Genomic DNA, 21035 nt, shown 5'->3' on the forward strand with positions numbered 1-21035 from the left:
CCCTGTTCGCGTGAAATCACGCGAGTAAGTTTGTTTTTAATTAATAATAAATTAAATCGCATTAAAAAAAAATTAAAATTGTATTCGCGTAGTTTCACGCGAACAAAGAGCTTTTGCTCGCGCAGAATTACACGAGTACATGGTCTCTGTTCGCGTAAAACTAGGCGACTACAATTTTTTTTTAATCATATTTAAAATACAAAATAGAAAACAGAGTAATTTTTTGACACAATAAAAATAGAAAATCAAGTAATCGTCCAACACAATCAAAATAGAAAATCGAGTAATCGTTCAAAACAATAAAAACAGAAAAACAAGTAATTGTTCCACACAATCAAAATAGAAAAACGAGTAACAATCATCCTAGTACAGAACCAATGAAAATGAAAAATAATAGTTAAAATAAAAAACAATTGTCATAACCGTCCTACTATCGAACCCTCGATCCCCTACCCCCAGTCCTCGATCCCCCACGACCCCTCCCCCTTCCGGGTACAAGATGGAGATATTGAGCATGGGGCATCATCAGTACAAGTAACTGTAGCTGGATTGACATAAATTGTCGTCGCTTTCATTCTACGATCGGATGCAAGAACTTCCCGATCTCCAATACGATCGGGATCATCCGGATTGTTCGACTTCCGACCGAAAGCTTTCATTAAACTCTTACATTTTCCTGTAACTTGACTCATTAAACTTTTCCCTCTACCTCCGGCCATCTACAATTTAACAAAAAAACTGAATTAGTATTTAATTTAAAAAAAAAATAAAAAAAAAAAAAAAATAATAATAATAATAATAATAATAATAATAATAATAATAATAATAATAATAATAATAATAATAATAATAATAATAATAATAATAATAATAATAATAATAATAATAATAATAATAATAATAATAATAATAATAATAATAATAATAATAATAATAATAATAATAATAATAATAATAATAATAATAATAATAATAATAATAATAATAATAATAATAAAAAATTAAAAAAAAAAAAATTAAAGTTGCGCGTGTGAAAACACGCGAGTATACCAATTTTACTCACGTGCAGGCACGCGAGTAAAATAGATCTCCTCGCGTGTTTTCAAAAAATAAAAAAATAATAAAGCTCGTGTGATTTTATGCGAGCTCGATAAACTGAGCTCGCGTGGTTTCACACGAGCACAAATCCTCTGTTTGCATAGTAACACACGACCTCAATTTTTTTTTTTTTTCAATAGAAAACATACGAATTTAAAAAAATAAAAAATAAAAAATTACATTCATCTACTCGCGTGGTTCTACACGAGTAACTCAACTGTACTCGTGTAGAATCACGCGAGTAAAACAAAATGCTTCGCTTAAAAAAAAACTTCAATAATCGTAATCTACGTAACGAAACAATCAAAAAAATGTAAGAATTGCCTCCGATCTGTTATCGTCTCGATCGGAATCTGAAATCGAAGTACAAAAGCTTGAGAGAGTTTTTGTGGAAATTTACCTTTTGATTTTTCAAGAATGGTAAAACAAAGTGCCTGCACAAATCATTTCAGTTAACGAAAAGAGCCTACGCGAGAACTTTTTTAACCCGCCCAGCAAAACAATTTTTTTATCCGCCCCATAAATTGAAGGCACAAACCAATAAATTTTTTATCCGGCCCATCATACAAAATCAATAAAATACTGGCCCAATTAATTATACGGCCCAATTACGGAGATATTTAGAAGCTGTTTTAATAAACACGGCCTAATTAATTAAATTATCCAACCCAAGAATAATTTTAAACTCGGCCTTATTACCGAAAAGGCCTTACCCAAGAAAAACTTGTAACCCAGCCGAGTTAATTAAGAAGCCCAACCAAACAAAACTTCTCAATCGGCCCAACAAACTAAAGGCCGAAGAAAAACTTGCAACCCGGCCCAATTTTGCTAAGACGCCCAATGAAACAAAACTTCTCAATTCGGCCCAACATTCTTGTAACCCGGCCTATTTAAAGCGTAACTTGCGCGGATTGCTTAAAAGGCACATCGCACAAATAAGATGAAATTCTGGCCCAATTAATTAAACGGCCCAATCGAAGAGGATATTTATGAATTGGCCTCATACATAAACTTGTAACTTGCTCGAATTAAAAAAAAGGCCCACTATGCAAAAATATCTTAAATGCTGGCCCAACCAATTAAACGGCACAACCCAATAGAAACTTGGCCATTAACTCGATAGCCAAACCCTAACTGATGACAATGTGCCCAAATCATTTTCGTATGAGAATTATATCATGGACGTACAATCCTAAGAACAACAGTACCACGCTTCAGTTGCACTTTTTGTGTATGCATAGTTCATCCAGACGTTGTTCGAAACCGAAAAACTTGATCTTGATGAAAACGGATATACTATGAAGTAACCCCTTTTTTTCAAGATGTCTACATTTTAAACAAATACCCAAAATTGAATTAAGTGTACTTGGCCTAAACAAAAACACTATTTGGTTAAAAGAAAACAAACCGTACAAATGGTTGGTCTAGTGTGTTAAATGGGGTATACAAAATCCTTTCAATCTTGGCCAAACTTTCAACAAAATCTTGTGTAATGGACCACCTTAAAGACCAAAGCAATTAAAGAAAGATCTTCCAACACTTCGAACAAGATTTCTATGGTCCCTATTCCTAAAGTGACCACAAAATGTTCATAAAAATCTTGCAATACACATGTTTCTGCCTTGTACCAAATTTAAGTAATTTATTGTTTTTAGGAAAAAACCAACAAACATTCAATATAATAACATTTAACTTACTAATTAATATATAACCACACCAAAACGACGCCGTACGTAATAAATGCATCATCCCCACCTACGTACAAACCATGCTATGCTTCCTTCCTACCATCCTAACAAAATGGTTAAAGGGGAAAAATAAAATCTACAAAATAACAAACAATTAAATAAACAAAACATACACTCAAGAGTCATTTTACTACTAAATGAAGCAATTAAGTTCTAATTAAGACAATTAATTAAGTGGAAAAAAAAATTAAAGATGGGATGGTAATATTAATTAATTAGAGGGATGGATTGGTAAGAACCGGGCCAGAGAAAAGCCCATTGAAAAGGCCCGGCCCATCAAGAATCCTGCTACTCTCACCACCGCCTCCACGGGGGCTGCTGCCCCCACTGCTGTTCGACAGCGAAACAAACGACCCCCTCTGAAGAACCCCCGTCGGCGAAGATGCCAAACGAGGGCTATTATCCCAGCTATCGATCAGATTCAACGGCTTAGTGGCGCCGGCGCCGGCGCCGGCGGTGGTGGTGTTCTTGCATTCGCTTGTGCTTGCACTGTTGTGTAGAACTTCTCCGAGAGGTCCTCCCATGGAAGGCCCCCAAGAAATCGGGACCCAATTTGGGGGGCCCACCCCCAACCCCATTTCTAGGTCACCGGATAATCTCTGCGGCGGCGGTGAGGTTTTGAGTTCGTCGGTGGGGATGGAAATGGAGAGCTGGGTTTTGGGCCAGCTGTCATCCATGAACTGCCGGATGAGTGGGTGGTGGGATGATTTGGTGGTCTGATCGTGGCCGTTGAGATTGTCTGGAGAAGCGGCGGCGGCGCCGCCGTTGATGAGGGAGGAGCTCCTGTTTAAGGGGTTGAGTAAGGAATCGGAGCAGACTAATCCGAATTCCGAGAGCGACGTCGTTTCTTCGTAAGCGTTGTTGTTGTTGTTATTGTTATCTTTCAGACTGAGCTTCGGATACGACGCCGTATCTGCGTTTCTGTCGGTATAAAAAAAAATCATTAGTTACATTTTTAATAAAAAATATCAAGGATTAATGAAACTGCATTTGCATAAATAATGACCTGCTGTTGTTGATATTGGGTGCCAATCCGGAGATATGGTGGTGCGGGAGTGCGCCGCCGCCGACGACGGATGCTGACGTCAGCTTGGCGGCGGCGGTGGTGGTGGTGGTGGAGGGGGCGGAGTTGCCAGGCTGGGCTTCCACAGGCTTTCTTGAACGATGGCGGCCTCTGTTCATATGGCGCTCGCAGTATTTCTGATCAGCTACTGCATCTCGAGAGCACCGCCATTTCTTCCCGTCGGTTCGCCGGCACCGCCCTGGTTCGGGGTCGGAGTTGGAAAACCCTAGATGGAAAGCAGAGCCCCATCCCACTGTATATTCCCCCCAAAATCAAAATACAAAAAAACACACAAATCAAACATCTTCTTCAAAATCAAAATTAAAATTAAAAAATAAACCACTAGAGAAGAAGATACTGACAAGCATTGGATCTGAGGCCGGAGAAGGGGGAGAAACCGGCGGACTCGAAAGCTTTAGTGATGGGGTTGAGAAGATAAGAAGGAATGGGTACATTAGCAGTGATGTATTTATAGATCAAAGCTTGATGCTCAAGCTCCATCCATTGCGATGGTGTAAAAGGCCCTCTCACACCTGATAATACCCCCCCTTGCATTGCTGCTATTCAAAAAATATATACAGATGATATTAAACTCCAATTTTTATTGAAGAGACAACACAGTAAAAAGAAATAAAAAAAAAAAAACTGTTCTTTGTGGATAAGATTTGAAAGATATATGACCAAACACTACCACATTATACCTTGAGCTTCTCTATCTACATGCAAGAGAGAGAAAGCTGATGCTGCGCATTTTAAGGAAAAAGCATAGAGTGGTGCTAACCTGCGCTTCTCTGGTGGTGGTGGTAATAAGGGAATGACGTGGTGGTGTGGGAGTTGGGGGAGGAGAAGCTGAGCATTTGCTGATGATGATGGCTTTCACTGTGAATATTATTATTATTACTGCTGCCATTAATATTAGATCTCTGCAGCAAAGGAATATTATTATTATTATTATTTTCGCCGCCATTATTAGAAGAAGGTGAAGTCATCTTGGCCAATTTAAAATCCCTGGATTCTGCTTCATTCATTGCTCTCTCTTGCTTCAGAAATCCAAACCCACCGCCCCATTTCTGCTTGTTACTATTACCACCCTCCCCCGCCGCCGCGTTTGTTAAGGAGAAGCCGCCGCCATTGTTGGTCGTTGGAGATGGAGAGCACACGAAACCGTCGAAGCCGACCACACCAAAATCCATAAAAAAGAAAAAGAAAAAAGATTACTACAAAGAAACGTAACTAGCAGTTGTTGTTGGTGTTGGGTGCGGAGACAGGAGCTGGGTTTGTTGGAGGAAGTACCGCCATGAATATTTATTTCTCTTTTCTTTAATTATAGAGAAGAAAGAAAGAAAGTGTATGATGTAATAATATGTATGTATATAGTTGAGAATGTAATATAGGTGCTATGTTTGGTTTTGGAGAGCTGAAAAGGAGAAAACACAGTGGTTCTTGTTTAGTGAGTTTGATGTTTGTCAAATTAATTTTAATTATTGGAGAGAGAGAGAGAGAGAGAGAATAGAGAAAGAGTTAGAGAGAGAAAGAGGAGAGAGAAGATTGGATGGATATATACTGCGTCTGTCTGAATTGTTTGAGACAAAAACTACTACAGTACTCTTTGGTACTACTATACATACTATCTTCTTTCTTACTATTTATTTATAAATTATAGTATATGATTTCTATAAATGTATTAACATGCATGTATGTTGTATTTCATCTAAATATTTTATACTTTAAAGAATCTTTTAAATAAATTTATTTTGTTTTCTTGATTCACTTTTAGGTATTCCTGGTCAAAGAAACGAAACTTATTAAATTAAATTAGAGTCTAAAAAATTTATATAGCTAGGCTAATTGAAAAATATAAACCAAGCACGTGACTTCCATAGATGAACATCATCACACCTAATGAATTAATAAATTGAATTTAAATTTAATTGGGTGGGTTAATTGAGATCTTTATTCTTTAGTGTAAAACGGATTTTTTTGATAATTAATTTAATAAAAGGGTAATATAGGAATTTGGTCAAGCGGGTCAAATGCATAGTAATTTATAGGTGTATTTTTCGGGAAAAAATCGGAATTAATTTCGAAATTAAATCGGATCGGAAATCGGAAATTCCAATTTTATTTTATATAATTCCAATTCCAATCCAAAAAAATCGGAAAATTGCGGAAATCGGAATTTCGGAGGCCGAAATGAAAAAAATTATTCCAAAATCGGAACTTTTCGAATCGGAACCGACGGAAATTGGAAAACCCGTTCCAACTTGCATCCCTACTTATGTGTGTGATTATGTGCAGATCAATAATTAAAAATCACTCGATATACTTCACCGATTTCTCTCTTCATCTTTCTCCCCCCAAAACACACACAACACACATTCTCCCGCTCTCTACTTTCTCTCTCTACTCTGTTCATTCTCTAAACACACTTTTCATGAAAATAACCTGATTAGAAAATTCGATTCGTCATAATACAATACTTCAATTTCACATTAGCATTTTGCGCGACCGTAAATCAAACCAAAATATGAAAATAATAATATTTAAATCCCTAAATTATTTAGTGAAATAAGAAAAGGACAAAAAGAAAAGGCAGTACGGACACACGCATGAAGGAAGTGCGACTTTTGGGGGGCATATACAAATTAGGGCATATACACAATATTCTTCCAAAGTCTTTGAAAATATTTTCTTTTTTAAAAAGCCAACCGAAAAAACCCGTCAATTGTTCTTTACATTAGGCCCTCTATAAAAGAGGGCAAAAAACAAATAATTAAACTATTAATGGTACAAACCCATTAATAAATAACAAAATAACTAATTTTTTTAAATAATAATAATAATAATAATAAAAATAAAATTGCATAATTGGAGGAAAATACGTAGATGAAGAGGCATGAGTGTAGATATACGGATACGGATACCTGAGTCACATCATGTAATTGGAATCCCAACAGCTGCCTGACTGACAGTGTGGTAAGAAGAAGACAAAAGAGGATAAAACTGTATAGAGAGAAAGGGGTGGGGGTGGTGATGGTTGGGGGGGTGGGGTGGGGGGTGGTGATTGAGACGTGTCAGCGGTGGGTGGCGTGGTGTGTGGGACCCACTCACCACATCGATGGTCCCCCCCCTCTCCCATAACAATACATTTATTCACTCACACGCACTCCATATATACGTATAATGTACATTTATTACATAATAAATACCGCTTCCGTATATGTAGAGACGCGCGTATAAATAAATACATACATACATAAATACGTATACATATGTGTGTGTGTGTGAGTGTATTTTGCCGGGTGGGAGAGAGCGAGATGTGGATTGAAGAGGTTCGCTTCCTCTTTGCCGACAGGGATGGTTTGGGACCCAATTTACCCTTTTAATTTCTAACCTCTACTTTACTTTTTATTTTACCCACATTGTATTTCTCTTTTGCCTTTTTATTTTCCTCCTTTGATTTTTCTTCTTTCGTCTATTTTTTTTTTTTTTCTGGAAAATGAAAATCAATAATCAATAGTCATAGTCACCAACGATTTATAATATCCCGTTCCGAAACATCTGTTATTTTAGAGTTCCAATTCAGCATTAATTGCAAAATTTTCGATTTTACATTTATTAATTCTCGTCGACACTCACGCTTATTAATCGGTGGACATGGTTATTTTAGTCGAGAAATATATATTTTTGTAAAATCATGTCACATTTGACACGTTCATTAATCTTCGTACAAAGCTATAAAGACAAACAATTATAATGAAACTGAGAGCGTAATAGATATTAATGAATGTAATAGATTTTAAAACTACAAGTTATAGGGAAAGATCTAATAGTAACACTAGGTTAATTTTAAATTTTGTGTACTAGCTTTCATTTTAATTAATTTGTCCCTAATTAATTATTTATTTCTATTTATCGGAATAAATCTAAATGAGTAACTGCATTGGATTTGGTAGCAAAATTAGTAGGCCAAGCACATTCCTAAGTCATAAATAAAACTACCCTATGCCGTATGGCTTTAGTAGTTGTACTCTGCCATTAAACGTACCGCATGCTGATTAACATTTCACACTGTCCCAAATTTTAAATGCCCCGTCACAACGCTTTAATGAGTTGTACATTTGTTATTAATGAATATAGTCCCATTAGTTGGTGGCTTTGGACAAAGTCTCGTAGTACATAAATCATACACAAATCATTTTTTTTACTACCATATATACAGTTATTAATCCATCTCTTTCAAAATTTTCTTGGAAAACACATAGTTAAGTTGCGTAATTTTAACTTCACGAAATAAAATATCGTACTCAACTACTAAAATTTCTCTCCAGTTCAGACATGATTTGATTGTCACACAGTGCAATTCATCTCATCTAAAATTTTAAAACAAATATTAATTTAATTTTCAAATTATTCCCTCAAAATATATTTCTGAAAAATAAATTAGAAATAACCCCAAAAAACATAATATTTAGATTCTTCAAGAAAACCCTAGTCCTAGTAAGTAGTACCTAACCGTTTGAATTTCAGTCGTAGGGTACAGTTGTAATTATACATTCAACAAGTCAACTCTCCATAGAATGCAGTCAAATAATCCACGTAGTTATATAAAAACTCTACCACCCTAGATGCTCTGCGAGAATTAATAATTAGTTAATAAAATTCCATATTTTACATATTTGTTAATTATAAATTTAATTTCTACTACAACTAAATATCTATTATTAGGATTAAACATTTGTTCAAAAACTATGGAATTAATAATGAATTAATTAATTCGGTTGTAACAAAAAGTAATTAACGTATGAATTTATAAGATGGCTCCAAAATATTTGTTGAAAAAAAGAAACAGTCACATACAGTAGATATGCAGAAAGACAAAAACTGTTGGGAGATTGAGGAAAAACATTACTGTTCATGGGAGTTTCCCAATGCGTCATCAATTAAATAATAATACTATTTAGTATTTTATTATCGGTAATGATGGTTGGCCAGATTCTGGTCATCCAGAAAAAGGTCAATTTACTAATCTGACCCTTAAGTTATAATTTATGCATTTCTCTCTATGCGTATAGTCTTATGCGTATTTAATATAATATACTAAATAAATGATGGTATTTAAAGACGAGGAGCCACCCAATGACCCAATTTATTTCTCCTACTCAACTAAATTTTTAATCAATTCTCTTTCCCATCAAGTTTAGTCTTTAATTTTTATATTTTAAAGATCTATACCACAACATTTTTTTCGCATCAGGCTCTAGAAAAATAGTGTAATTTAGGTTGTATAGAATATGAATAAACTAGTATAGTAAATAATAACATAAAGTATTATTTTATTTATATAGTATAAATAACTCATCAAAATTAAAATCACATTATAAAAAAAATTATTTGATCCAATGACCAATCTCTACTGCTTTTAATTTAATTATGTTTGGTATACACTAATCTCATATAGTGGTTCACTTTTGATTTAGTAGTAATAATAATAATAATAATAATAATAATAATAATAATAATAATAATAATAATAATATGTTTATTTAAAAAAACAAAAGATTATAACTCATGTCAATTAATTTGAATCGATTAACCTCAATTATTTATAAGAACGTATTAAAATTATTCATTATATTATTATAGGACAATTATTGATAAAAACATATTAATATAAAAATTAATAATTGTTTTATTATAGGACAATTATTGACAAGAACATATTTATAAACAAAAAATATAGATCATGTTTATTTTAACAAAAAATAGATTATAACTGATTACAATTAATTTTCGTACTTTAAAAAATACTATAGATTATGAGTAGGATCAAAATATTATATTTTCTTTTAATTTTTGGTTAAATAGTATTTTAAAGAGATATATTATTGACAAGAACATATTAATGGAATTGACTATTTATAATTAAAGTTTAATATCTTTTGTAATTCAATTTTATCATAAAAGTAATAAAATATAATTCGTTAAAATCGTAAGAATATATTTGTTAATCGTAAGATTGAATCGGTTAAGATCAAATCTTTCAATTCGTAAGCTTATTCAAAGATTTGAATAGATTATGCTCAACTATTAACAATGACGTACTAATCAAATTAACTGTTTACAATTTAAGTAATATTTTTTTAATTGAATTTTATTATAAAAAATAATAAAATTTAATTTGTAAAAATCATGAGAATCAAATCATAAATTGTAAAGTTTAATCATTTTTTTTACATTTACATTTTATTCAAATATTTAAATCGGATCGTAAGATTTAAATCGATTAAGCTCAAGTCCTTTGAATTTCTTTTTTATTTATTATATTACATTTTTTCAATAATTTAATTAACATTATTTAATAATAATGAATATGCTAATTAATAATCTGTTTAACATTAATTATAATAATTTGTTTGTTTGCGCTATATACTATTATTGCAAATTATTTAACAAATGCTTGCAATGTCATAGTGGTTAATGTGTCTGTTCATTCTCAAGCAACCCACGTTCGAGCCACATCCATAGCATTTTTCGAATTCAAAATAAAAAAAATTCCATCATGACTCGCCCCGGATCGGATCCTCCTCGCGGGTTCGTTTCTGTGCCCCAAAAATCGGGCCCACCACCGTTAGATTTGGATTCAACACCCCATTAAGGGTAAAAATGGTATTACATTAAAATTAAAAATAAAAAATAATAAAAAAATTGATTCTGGTCAGCCAGATTCTGGCCATTTAGCACTGTCCTTTTATTATTTACTAGTATAATAATAATATATTCATTGGGAAATTACACTATCTAATTAATAATTAAATTTAGCAGTAATTAAAACACCCTCATAAAACTGCTGCATTTATACATATATACGCTCTTTTGCACGGAAAATAGTGATTTTTTTTTTTATTAATATATTTATTTAAATTGTGTCCAAAAAAGAACATCATCATGAAACCTACGGGTATCAATGCTAAAGAAAGACAATTAATTTTATTTAATTACTATATACCTCAAGAAATGTGTAATCCCAAAGGCATGTCTTATCAGATTAATCATTTATGATTTTCTTTATTTTTTTCTTGGTCAAAACGAAGTTAATACAGACACACACAAAATTTTTTTTTATATATATATATATATATATATATATATATATATATATAGAGAGAGAGAGAGAGAGAGAGAGAGAGAGAGAGAGAGAGAGATACACATGCATGTATGTAGATGAATTTTTAAGGGAGTGAAGATGCATGCCTGTTCTAAGTTTTGTCCTGGTCTGTAGGCACACATAGGATTGTGTGTCTGTATGGCTACTTGTTTCCAAGCTTCTCTCTAGGGTTTGCTATATACTATGCTTGTTCATTAATTCATTTCTTTTTTAATATATATATACTTGGCAATTCTATCTCTTTGGTTTTTGTTCACTTCTCTCTAATTAAGGCCGCCGGTTCATGAGATTTTAGGGTCTTAATTAGTAATGACAACCTTAATTAGAAACCGCGAATCAAATTAGTAGCCTATCAGTTGTCCTAAAATCAGCCGGTGTTAGGAGAAACCAAACTCTAACCTTACAACGCATTCGTCACATACAAACGTATACGACATCCGACTATGTTATACTCATACTTAGGCTTCCGTTACATTGATAATTAACGCCAAATCCATACTAACATATATATATAATATATATGCATTATATTTTATATATATATATATATACTAGCTAGTAATGTAGCATTATAGTGAAGCTACTCTAATACCATCATAGTTTTTTGAGTATAAAGCTAATTAAGAGATACCACCACTTGCATCACATGATTATTCTATAAAGCCAATTGCCCAACTTTGAGCTCTACTCCCAAAAGGTAGCATCTTTCCCTTCAATTCCATTTTCTAAATTTTTCCCCACCCCTATGTATATATTGAAAGGAGATATTTTGAGACAAAAAATTGCAATAGTTATCTAATTAACAAAAAATTGCAATAATTATCTAATTAACTTTATACCGATTATATATATATATATATATATATATATATATATATATATATATATATATCTACAAGACCTGAAAATTGGGGGCACAAGTTATTAATATGGTAGCAAGAAGTAGCATGTGATATATATATAGTGCAAATTTACCACTTATTTATCACTTTCAAATGTGAAAAGGTAGTGGTCCAGCTATTTTAGGGCAATCTTTTCTTCATTTTGGCTGTCTATTTGACAAACTGCATTGAAGCATATGTTTCTTGAATTTAACCCCCTAGATTTCTCTCACTCCCCACATGGCATGCACGTGACCCAGTGGCGGAGCCACCCTTTGGCAAGGGTGGGCTCCAGCCCACTCTCATTATTTAAAAATTTATACTATATATTATATCTATATATAATTAGCCCCCCAAATAGTTTAATTTAGCCCACCCAAGTAATTTAGTTTAGCTTATCTATCAAAAAATTTATATTATATGAGTTGAAGTTTATAATTTGTGGTTATTTTATGCTATTTTATGTTAATGAACAAAAAAAAAATCGGGGGCGCTGCCCCCGAACCCCCATCAATGTTAAGCCCACCCACCCAAGTAATTTAATATAGCTTATATTAGTTTAAGTTTATAAATTTGTAGTTATTTTGTGCTATATTTTTACGTGAATGAATAAAAAAAAAAAAAAAAAAAATCGGGGGCGCTGCCCCCGAACCCCCGTTAATGTTAAGCCTACCCTGTCTCGAATTCCTGGCTCCGCCACTGACGTGACCACAAGAAAATTAGTTAACCTTTTTTTTTTTTTTTCTGTATTTAACTAATCTTAATTAAAATATAGTTCCAAGGCTAACCTGGATTATATCAAGCCTGGAGAATGAGGCTGATAAGGTTTGACCCCTTTTGGATCAAATTCCAAAGGGTTTGTTAGAAAAAGTAGTCATTTATTTTTTGGTTGGAATTTGGGCACCACTCATGGATATACTTCACAATTAATTACTCCTTAATTAATTAATTAATTAACAAAGCCCAAAACCCTAGATTCTATTAAAAAAATAATGAAATTCTTGCCTCAATGAATTAGTGGTATACATTGGAAGATGTGATTAAGTTTATATCAAGGTTTGTTGGGTTGGCAACCTAAAGATGACAAAAAGCTTGGTCATGCAAAAGTGAGATTGGAAAAGAAACCATAGATTAATCAAACTGTATTAGAATAATCAAACGTAAGATGCTTCCAACCTTAATTTAGTTATATGTCATTTCAGTCATTGATCTTAAGTAGTAATATGCCTTTGTTCCTTTTGCACTTTTTTTTTAAATGAAAGAAACCGTAGGCAATTATATAGGTACACTGTGTAAATATAAGACGAGTGTAAACATAAGACGAGGGACGTACATCACACTAGGCTAACCATGTGACAAAACTAGCGACCGTTGGTAAAATGATTCGAACCTAGGTTCACTTGCTCTAACCGCTAGGTCATGTCTTACGATAGACATTTCGTACTTTTGGTGAACAATTCAAACTTAAACTTAAAGTTCCATCTCTTAATACTTTGTTGAGTTTTGCTTTTCTTAAAAAAATTACACGAAAAAAGGAAAAAAATAATTTTAAAATTGAGGGTAATTAATAGAGAGTTCATGGCTCGAGGGAGGGAGGGCTACAACTGTCATTTTACAAAGTTAGGAGCTCAAAACTTTTCCTAGTTTGTAGGATTATTTTTTAGCAAGAAAATTAAAAAAATAGGAAAATATGGAGAAACGAACCCAAAGACCGAAGTTGGGTTTCATGGTCTTCAAAACCCAACACCCCGGATTATTCACATGCACATGGATTAAAATATGTATGAGGATTGATTAGTTTAATGATTAATATGTTCACATATCTATGAAACACTAAACTAATAATTAGTTAATTAGATGCGATTATCGAATATTCGCACGCACTAGATGAGAAGGATTATTATACTAATTGCATTCGTTAATCGCATGTGAGAAGATCTTGGGATTGAGTCTCACTGCACGAGCTCGAGCTCATCAGGGACAAAACTTATCCTACCCACCCCCAAAGCAAATTAGTACTAATAGATAATTAAGTTTAATCATCGTGCAAAATGCAAATCGTATTAATAGAATTAATAAGATTTGAGTACGAATGTATTATGATTATACACTATTTCATTTCATGTTTGGAATTTACTGTTATGAAATAAAGTATTGCAATCTGGCATTTATTGGCAATACAGATTATCTAGGGTAGTTAATAAAGTACCTCGGTATAAATTCCGCGGCCCATCCAACACTTTTTATGTCTCGCCAAATTTAACTGCGTTAGAAAAAAAAAAGGTTAAAAAATAAATAAAATAACATGTCACAGGATGCATCTCAAATGCAAATTGAAGCCACTGGGTATATTACCTTCCTAGTCGACCCGGTTTCCAATGGAAACCGATCGTAAATTCTTTCAAGGCTTGAATCTCTGAACTCAGAAATCAGAATTTCTAGAAAAAAAGGCAGACATAAGAGAGGGGTTAATCAACAGTCAACCGTCACTTTGACAAGTCAAATAATTAAAACTGCAGTTAAGAGTCGATTAATAAAGGATTAGGAGAATTAATGCACAACTACATTAGTAATCAAGAACTAGAAATGAGAAATAGGATCGATTTACTAAATCAAGAACGGAAAATGTCAATTACTTGTTCCGATCTTTGGCTGAGGAAGATGCTTTGCGGATTTCAAACTTATTGCAGCAGCAAACAGCGTAGTGATTGTTCAATTATAATCAGTTATACAGCTCATTCTTGTTTGAGTTCATCTTGTCCAGTAATATAGTCCTGATATGGCTTATAGCTTCTTTGAAAATCCAAGTCCCGTTTCTTCAACTCTCTGAATATCTCCGCTTCCTTCTCCCCAAATTCTATACCGATTTCATCAAACTTCAATTCTATCGGACACCCCACATCAAATATCTCTTGAACCGTCATGTCTGCACTAATTTCAGACGCAACTTCTTGGCTTCTCCTAAAAACATGACTCGAAAACATGTAATCTGATCGAGGTTTCTGCATGCTTGCATCCGAGGGACTTTCCAAGAAAGACGATGGTTTATGACAAGAAAATGTCAATTTTTCAGTCACGGGGCTCATATCTTCAGTATCATCTGCAAGAGAAACGAAATCTTCATCCGGCGATTTTGCATCCGCACCAGAAAATTGCTTCTTAACAACTTGTACGACTTTGTCACATTGATCTTTCAACTGAGCTTGAACTGAGTATTCTTTTGATAGGTCTCTTTCCTCTTTAAGCTCTTCCAAGCAAACATTATGAAGGGTAGCCAAGAAAACAGGAGGAAGCACTGGACCTATAAGGGAATCGGATCGCTTAACTTTACTCGACCATTTATTGCTTCGGTGAGATGGCTTTCTTAAAGAAAATGGCGGGCCGTGGATTTGCTCGGGAATTTCGAGAAACTCGAGAGGTTCCTGGTGATTTTCAAGATCCTCGTTAAAATCCGTGTAAGTCGAAAAAGCCAATTTCAATAGACTTGTAGGCAGAACGGAACACATACTCCTTAAAGCAATCTCGTGTATGCTAGTCGGCAAGTGAATATCTTTCAACACAGCAGAAACTTCACAAGATGATTGCTCTCTTTGAAGCCCAAACGCTTTCAGTCTATGACATATCTCTTCATGAAAATTGGAATCCGCTTTATACTTTTTCTGGGCATTTTCATCACTGGCTGCTCCTGTCACTCTTCTTTGGGCGACGTAGTTAGCCAGATTACCTTCTAAGAAGGCATTAAGAAAATCCAACTTCAGATGCTGAAATTTCTTTGCCCCAACATAGTCTGAAGGGTTGCAGTCGAACAAAAGATTGTCCTGTAAATAACACTTTTTCCTTTTGTGGCCTGCTTCTGTAATATTCTTGGATTCATACGCGGCGAAGTACTGTTGCATTTCTAGCTTCCCCGATGAAGTTAGCCTGATTAAAATAAACCCACCAAACTTATCGAATGAACACAATTGTGCAGAAAGAGAAGGACTCAAAATACTAAACCCCAAATTTAAGTGTTTTTTCTGCCGCCAGTCAATCCAAGCAGGCTGAGATGCTTTCAGAAACTCCTCTCTCACAAGACAACTACCACATTTACAATCCGAGCCCGACAATGAAAACTCTGAAGGAAGTCCCCACGCATAACACAAGTTGCAGAACTTCGAAATTTCAGAAGAGACAGATTTATTATCACTTCTGCAATCAGGGCCATAGCAGAAAAGACTGAACTGGCTGTCCCAAAACGATCCCAATACAACACAGTAACCTGATTCCAAAGCTAACTTGTATGTATTGTCTGCATTTGCTCTCAACTCTGACAACCTAAAGACAGTCAAATACCGTGGATTTCGAATGTCATGAGCCCAGCGCAATATTGGCGCCAATGGTTTTCGCACATCAAAAAGAAGTAGCAAGTATCTTGTAGAAACAGTGAAGGTGAATCCATCTGAACCTGCCCTTGAGAGTGCGCAAAATTCATCGTTCTTGCCCATAGACAACGTCTCAAGCTTTAACAAACAACTGATATTATGCACTGAAGACCTCAAATCGACCAAGAAGACCCCATCGCTATGAGAGGCAATAAATATCCTAGGATGCCAACTAAACTCACATTCAAACCAACACCGGCCTTCATTACCACTTTCTTCTTTCTCTGATCCCAATTCATTAGTCAAAGAAACTTGCATTATCTTCTTAACAACGTTATTGTTGTTTCTAACCAAAGATATCGACTCAGCCTTTTCTCCATAATAATAACTAACATCAAACAGCAGTAAGTCACCATTGTCCAACAAAACCAAGCATTCTTCTCTCAAATGCGGACTCCAACATGCGCCGGCCACTCGATTGCCCCTTAGAATCTTAATGTTAGCACAGCCCAGATAATCCACACAAACCGAATATTCATCTTGTCCACGAAGAGTAGTGATTCCAACTCTATACCAACAAACTGAATAACTAGTGCATACCATCAAAAAACCAGCAGTAACAACATTATCGTGTTTGTTATTATCTCCATTCACATCACCACAAAAATCATCAACCGGGTTTACCAACAAACGGGTGATTCGATGATGATTCGCACTACCCTCTTTCACCAGCTCGAATATATTCCCGCCCTGCGAACGAACGTTGAAATTGCCTTCTTTCAGGGAGAGTAAAGAAAACCCCACATGATCAGAATTCTCCCCAGTTGGAAAAAACACGACGATCAAGTTTTTCGTTGGGATTTGAAGCAACTGGAGAGAGTTAAAGCCATGAAAGTAAGAAGAGTAATTTGGGAGCTGGTGGCCGAGAGAAGTAATAGCAGCGGCAGAGGTAGGGACAGAGTTGTAATTTTGCAGGAACCGAGAAAGAGGGAGTTGCGGATATGGTGGCGGAAGCTGGGGTGACAGAGAGGGAGAGTTGAGTAGAGTGGTGGAGGAGTTGGGCTTTGCCCTAAATATTAGTGGACCAAAGGATGTCTCGGTGATTTTATTCGGGATAAGAAGCGGTGCAGAGAAGGTGGAGGAAATGGGCCAAAGGGATTTCCAATCAGCCGTTAGGTCCATTTATTTTCCCGCGGTGGTGGCGGCAAGCTATAAGGTATCCAGATTGCAGAGTGCGAGACAGCAGTACTTCTAAACCTACCAAACAACAAAATTGCAAATACGTTACAAACCGCATATCAGAGAACAACATTTCAGTATTACCAGTTACCACAACCAAAATGAATATCTCACTTGCTAGGAGTTAGGAAATATATATTTGCAGAGGATCAAAATTTTGCCGGGAAATTATATGTTTAAGAGAAAGCTCAAATTATCTTCTAATGCAGGGGTAAATGTACTGAAACAGAAATGTAGATAATATTTAGGGGCATGTGTTAAATTTCTCTGAGAAAAACTTCTAAGTTTTCAAGTATACAGCCGATAACCCAAAAGGGGGGAAATAAAGAAGTTCAAAATCGAAGCTCGCAGGGTAAAAATTGAATATCTATAACCTCCACCGTATATGAGTGCCGCAATCAGCTGATAGCATCTGAGATAAATTGCGGGCATAAGCAGAAACATGTGGTTTATGTGTTCGTGTAGAAACAGCAGAATTATTTGGGCAAATTAGCAGTTTTCAGACATGAAAGAAGGAAAATCTACTAACCTTTGGTCTGGGGAAGAAGAGAAAGATGGCGACAGTCTTGAAGGACTCGGCGAATTCGACGGTAAATTCGTCGTCGGCAGTGACGGTGGATACGGCGGAGACGGAGACGGTGACGGTGGGTACGGCGGAGGGATGGAATAAAGAGGGGTTATTTTGCGGTGGGAGGTAATTAGGGCGTCGAATTTAGATTATTTTTTTAGGCCTTTTTTTATTTTTAATTTTGGATTATTAAAAAGATTACTGTATTTGCATAATAATTAATGGATTTATTTTTTAAGTGATTTTAATTTCGATTTTGTAAAATGGACTTATATTGGTTCTATTATCTATTTACTAATAAAATAAAATCAATTATTCAATTTAAAGAAAAAAAAAATTATATTTACTAAATACTATATAATTCGAGAGAAAATGAGAAAAAAATCCATAAATTCGAGAGGAAATTAAGCAATTTAAAGAGAACAATCATCGGATAACTAAATCAACCATAAATTCAAGAGAAAACGAGAAAATCACAAAATACGTGAATATTAACTCGAATGATAAATACATTATTTATATTATTTTGATTAATTTAATTACGGTAGGTCCAGGTATAAATTAAAGAAACCCCATAAGTAACTGAAATTTCATATGTTGGGCCTATGTTTGAAATTGGACCCCGTATCTTTAATTATGAACTTGATGCACTTGGCCCAAAATATTATATAAATAAATATAAAAATATATATTAAATGTATATTTATTCTGGTTTATTAGGTATATAGTTAGGTGTCCAGCCTATCATTTAAGAGAAACCAGTCAATTTAACTGCTATTTGATACAAAGAGACTGAGAATCTATGCTGATTACGACCACACAGTTAGCCTTAGATTGTGACCTATCATTCATATATATATATATATATATATATACAGGGGCGGACCGTGAGACATTTAGGTGGGGGGCTGAACGTATGATAAAAATAATTAAAATATAAACAACATAAAAATAAATAAATAAATAAATGTGGTTTAATTTTTTTTTTGACAATAAACCAAATCTTCAAATAAATACGTCCAAAATAATACATCATTTAAGTTGTGCTCTACGTTTTTTCTTCGAATAGAATTCATCTATGATGGAATCTGTACTAAAAAGATCAGCAATTCATCTATGCTTCAATAAAATTCTTACATATAATTAAAGAATAAGAAATAATAAAATAAAAAAGATAGAGATGAAGAAGTTTGATAATTACCGTGAGATTTTTCTTCAATGGAACGAGGTGAAGAACGTGTGAAGAAGATACGGATATGAGAGAATTAAAAGGGAAGAAACCTATTGTTAAACCAATTCCTATTTTAACAAAAAATTATTTTTTTTTTTTAAATCTTTCTCTTAAGAATTGAAATACAATTAAGATATTATTATATATTATTTACTAATTAATAAAATTTTCCAATTTTACTTTTTCTCGGCAGTGGCCTGATAACTTTATTCCTTTATCTTCCTTCCTTTTGTATTAATATATAATTTATATTAAATACTTATAGTGTAATTATATATATGTATATATAAGTAATATTTTTTTTCCAAATTCTTGGGGGGCAACAGCCCCCCCTTCCCATATTGAGAATCCGCCCCTGTATATATATATATATATATATTGAAGCAGAGAGAGAGAGAGAGGGTTGTAGCATATATTTATGGATGTCTGTTTTTATAATTAAGAAAAATGGAAAAACAAGAAGAATTATATTGGAGAAAGTGTGGTTGATTAAATTGGAATATTGAAATTCCAAATCGAATTTTCGGTTCTGCACTTGGCACTTACAGAATTTTCGTTTCGATCGGCTTATCGGCAGAGTGAACACCCCAATAATTTGGCTATAGAGAAAAGACTGATAATTAAGTGTTGGTGGATTCCCTCATCATTACAACATTATCACAAAAAATGCCCCTTTTCCTAAATACTACTTTAATTTGCCTGTTGATTTTAATTTTTCCCTCCCAAAAATTTTTTTTTTCTTATTAATATATTTAAAGATACAGACATTATCATTGTCGTTTGAAAATCTGTCTCCATGAAAATAATTTCTTCATGCAAACATCTCATGCAAATTAATAACCCGCACGAATATGTGAAGGGCCCCCCAAATCATCATTAGTGAAGCAGAATTATCACTTAATTTTCTTCTAATTATTATTAATTAACAGATAATAATTTGGTGGAGCAAAAAAATTCAAACCAGGGTAATTAACCTTATAATTATTTTCTTTAAACCAAGGTATTCATTTTAATTAGGGTTAACTAAACATAATTATTTAATTATTAATGACATACATCTATAAAATCTCAAACATTATGATATTCAATTAGGCCACTGACCGACAAAGAAATAAGAAATATTTTGGTGGGAGAGAGAGAGAGAGAGAGAGAGAGAGAGAGAGAGAGAGAGAGAGAGAGATGGTACAGAAAAGCTGTACTGCATGAAGTGAGTGGGGATGGGGCTATATATCTAAAACTTCTGGCCCTTCAAATCTATCAAAGCCCTGCAAAATTTATTTAAAAGCACTCTGTTTTTGCTTTTATTTAATTTTATTTAATTTATTACATGCACTACTATTTACTAATATCTCTGACACTCTGATCACTTCCATTTTATGCAATGTTACATTTAACTCCCTTTCATTCAATTTTATATGCTCACCATTCTGAATATTATTCCTAACCATCCCCTATATCTCCTTAAAAAAATAAAAAATAAAAAATATCATGATTATTTGTTAAATAATAATTATTAATAAATAATCCTGAACAACACTGTATTTAATTAACTACAATCTTGTTTCCATTATTGATATTTATTAATCATAAAATTACAGTTTATTTCTGATGAAGAATGAAGAACATTTTGATAAGGATTAAATCTATAGTCAAACAATGCACAAGACAAAAATACTAT

At 33.8% G+C, this 21035-nt stretch overlaps 2 protein-coding genes across 2 annotated transcripts; both read right to left on the reverse strand.

Moving 5' to 3' along the window:
• Positions 1-2791: 2791 nt before the first annotated feature.
• Positions 2792-5143, reverse strand: LOC105971055 (growth-regulating factor 7-like). Its single transcript, XM_088812823.1, has 4 exons — positions 4691-5143; positions 4272-4469; positions 3853-4162; positions 2792-3767 (listed from the first exon to the last, which is right to left on the reverse strand). Exons 1-4 carry the CDS (start codon positions 5100-5102, stop codon positions 3062-3064), a joined length of 1626 nt encoding a protein of 541 aa, XP_088668949.1. The 5' UTR covers positions 5103-5143; the 3' UTR covers positions 2792-3061.
• An 8844-nt stretch (positions 5144-13987) lies between these two features.
• LOC105959279 (TATA box-binding protein associated factor RNA polymerase I subunit C) lies at positions 13988-18339 on the reverse strand. The gene is made up of 4 exons (XM_088813435.1): positions 18088-18339; positions 14595-17576; positions 14314-14396; positions 13988-14221 (listed from the first exon to the last, which is right to left on the reverse strand). Exon 2 carries the CDS (start codon positions 17499-17501, stop codon positions 14694-14696), a length of 2808 nt encoding a protein of 935 aa, XP_088669561.1. The 5' UTR covers positions 17502-17576; positions 18088-18339; the 3' UTR covers positions 13988-14221; positions 14314-14396; positions 14595-14693.
• Between the last annotated feature and the right edge of the window lie 2696 nt (positions 18340-21035).

The sequence above is a fragment of the Erythranthe guttata genome, chromosome 14 (genome assembly GCF_056151865.1).
Source record: "Erythranthe guttata isolate IM_541 chromosome 14, IM_541, whole genome shotgun sequence".
Classification (NCBI taxonomy): domain Eukaryota; kingdom Viridiplantae; phylum Streptophyta; class Magnoliopsida; order Lamiales; family Phrymaceae; genus Erythranthe; species Erythranthe guttata.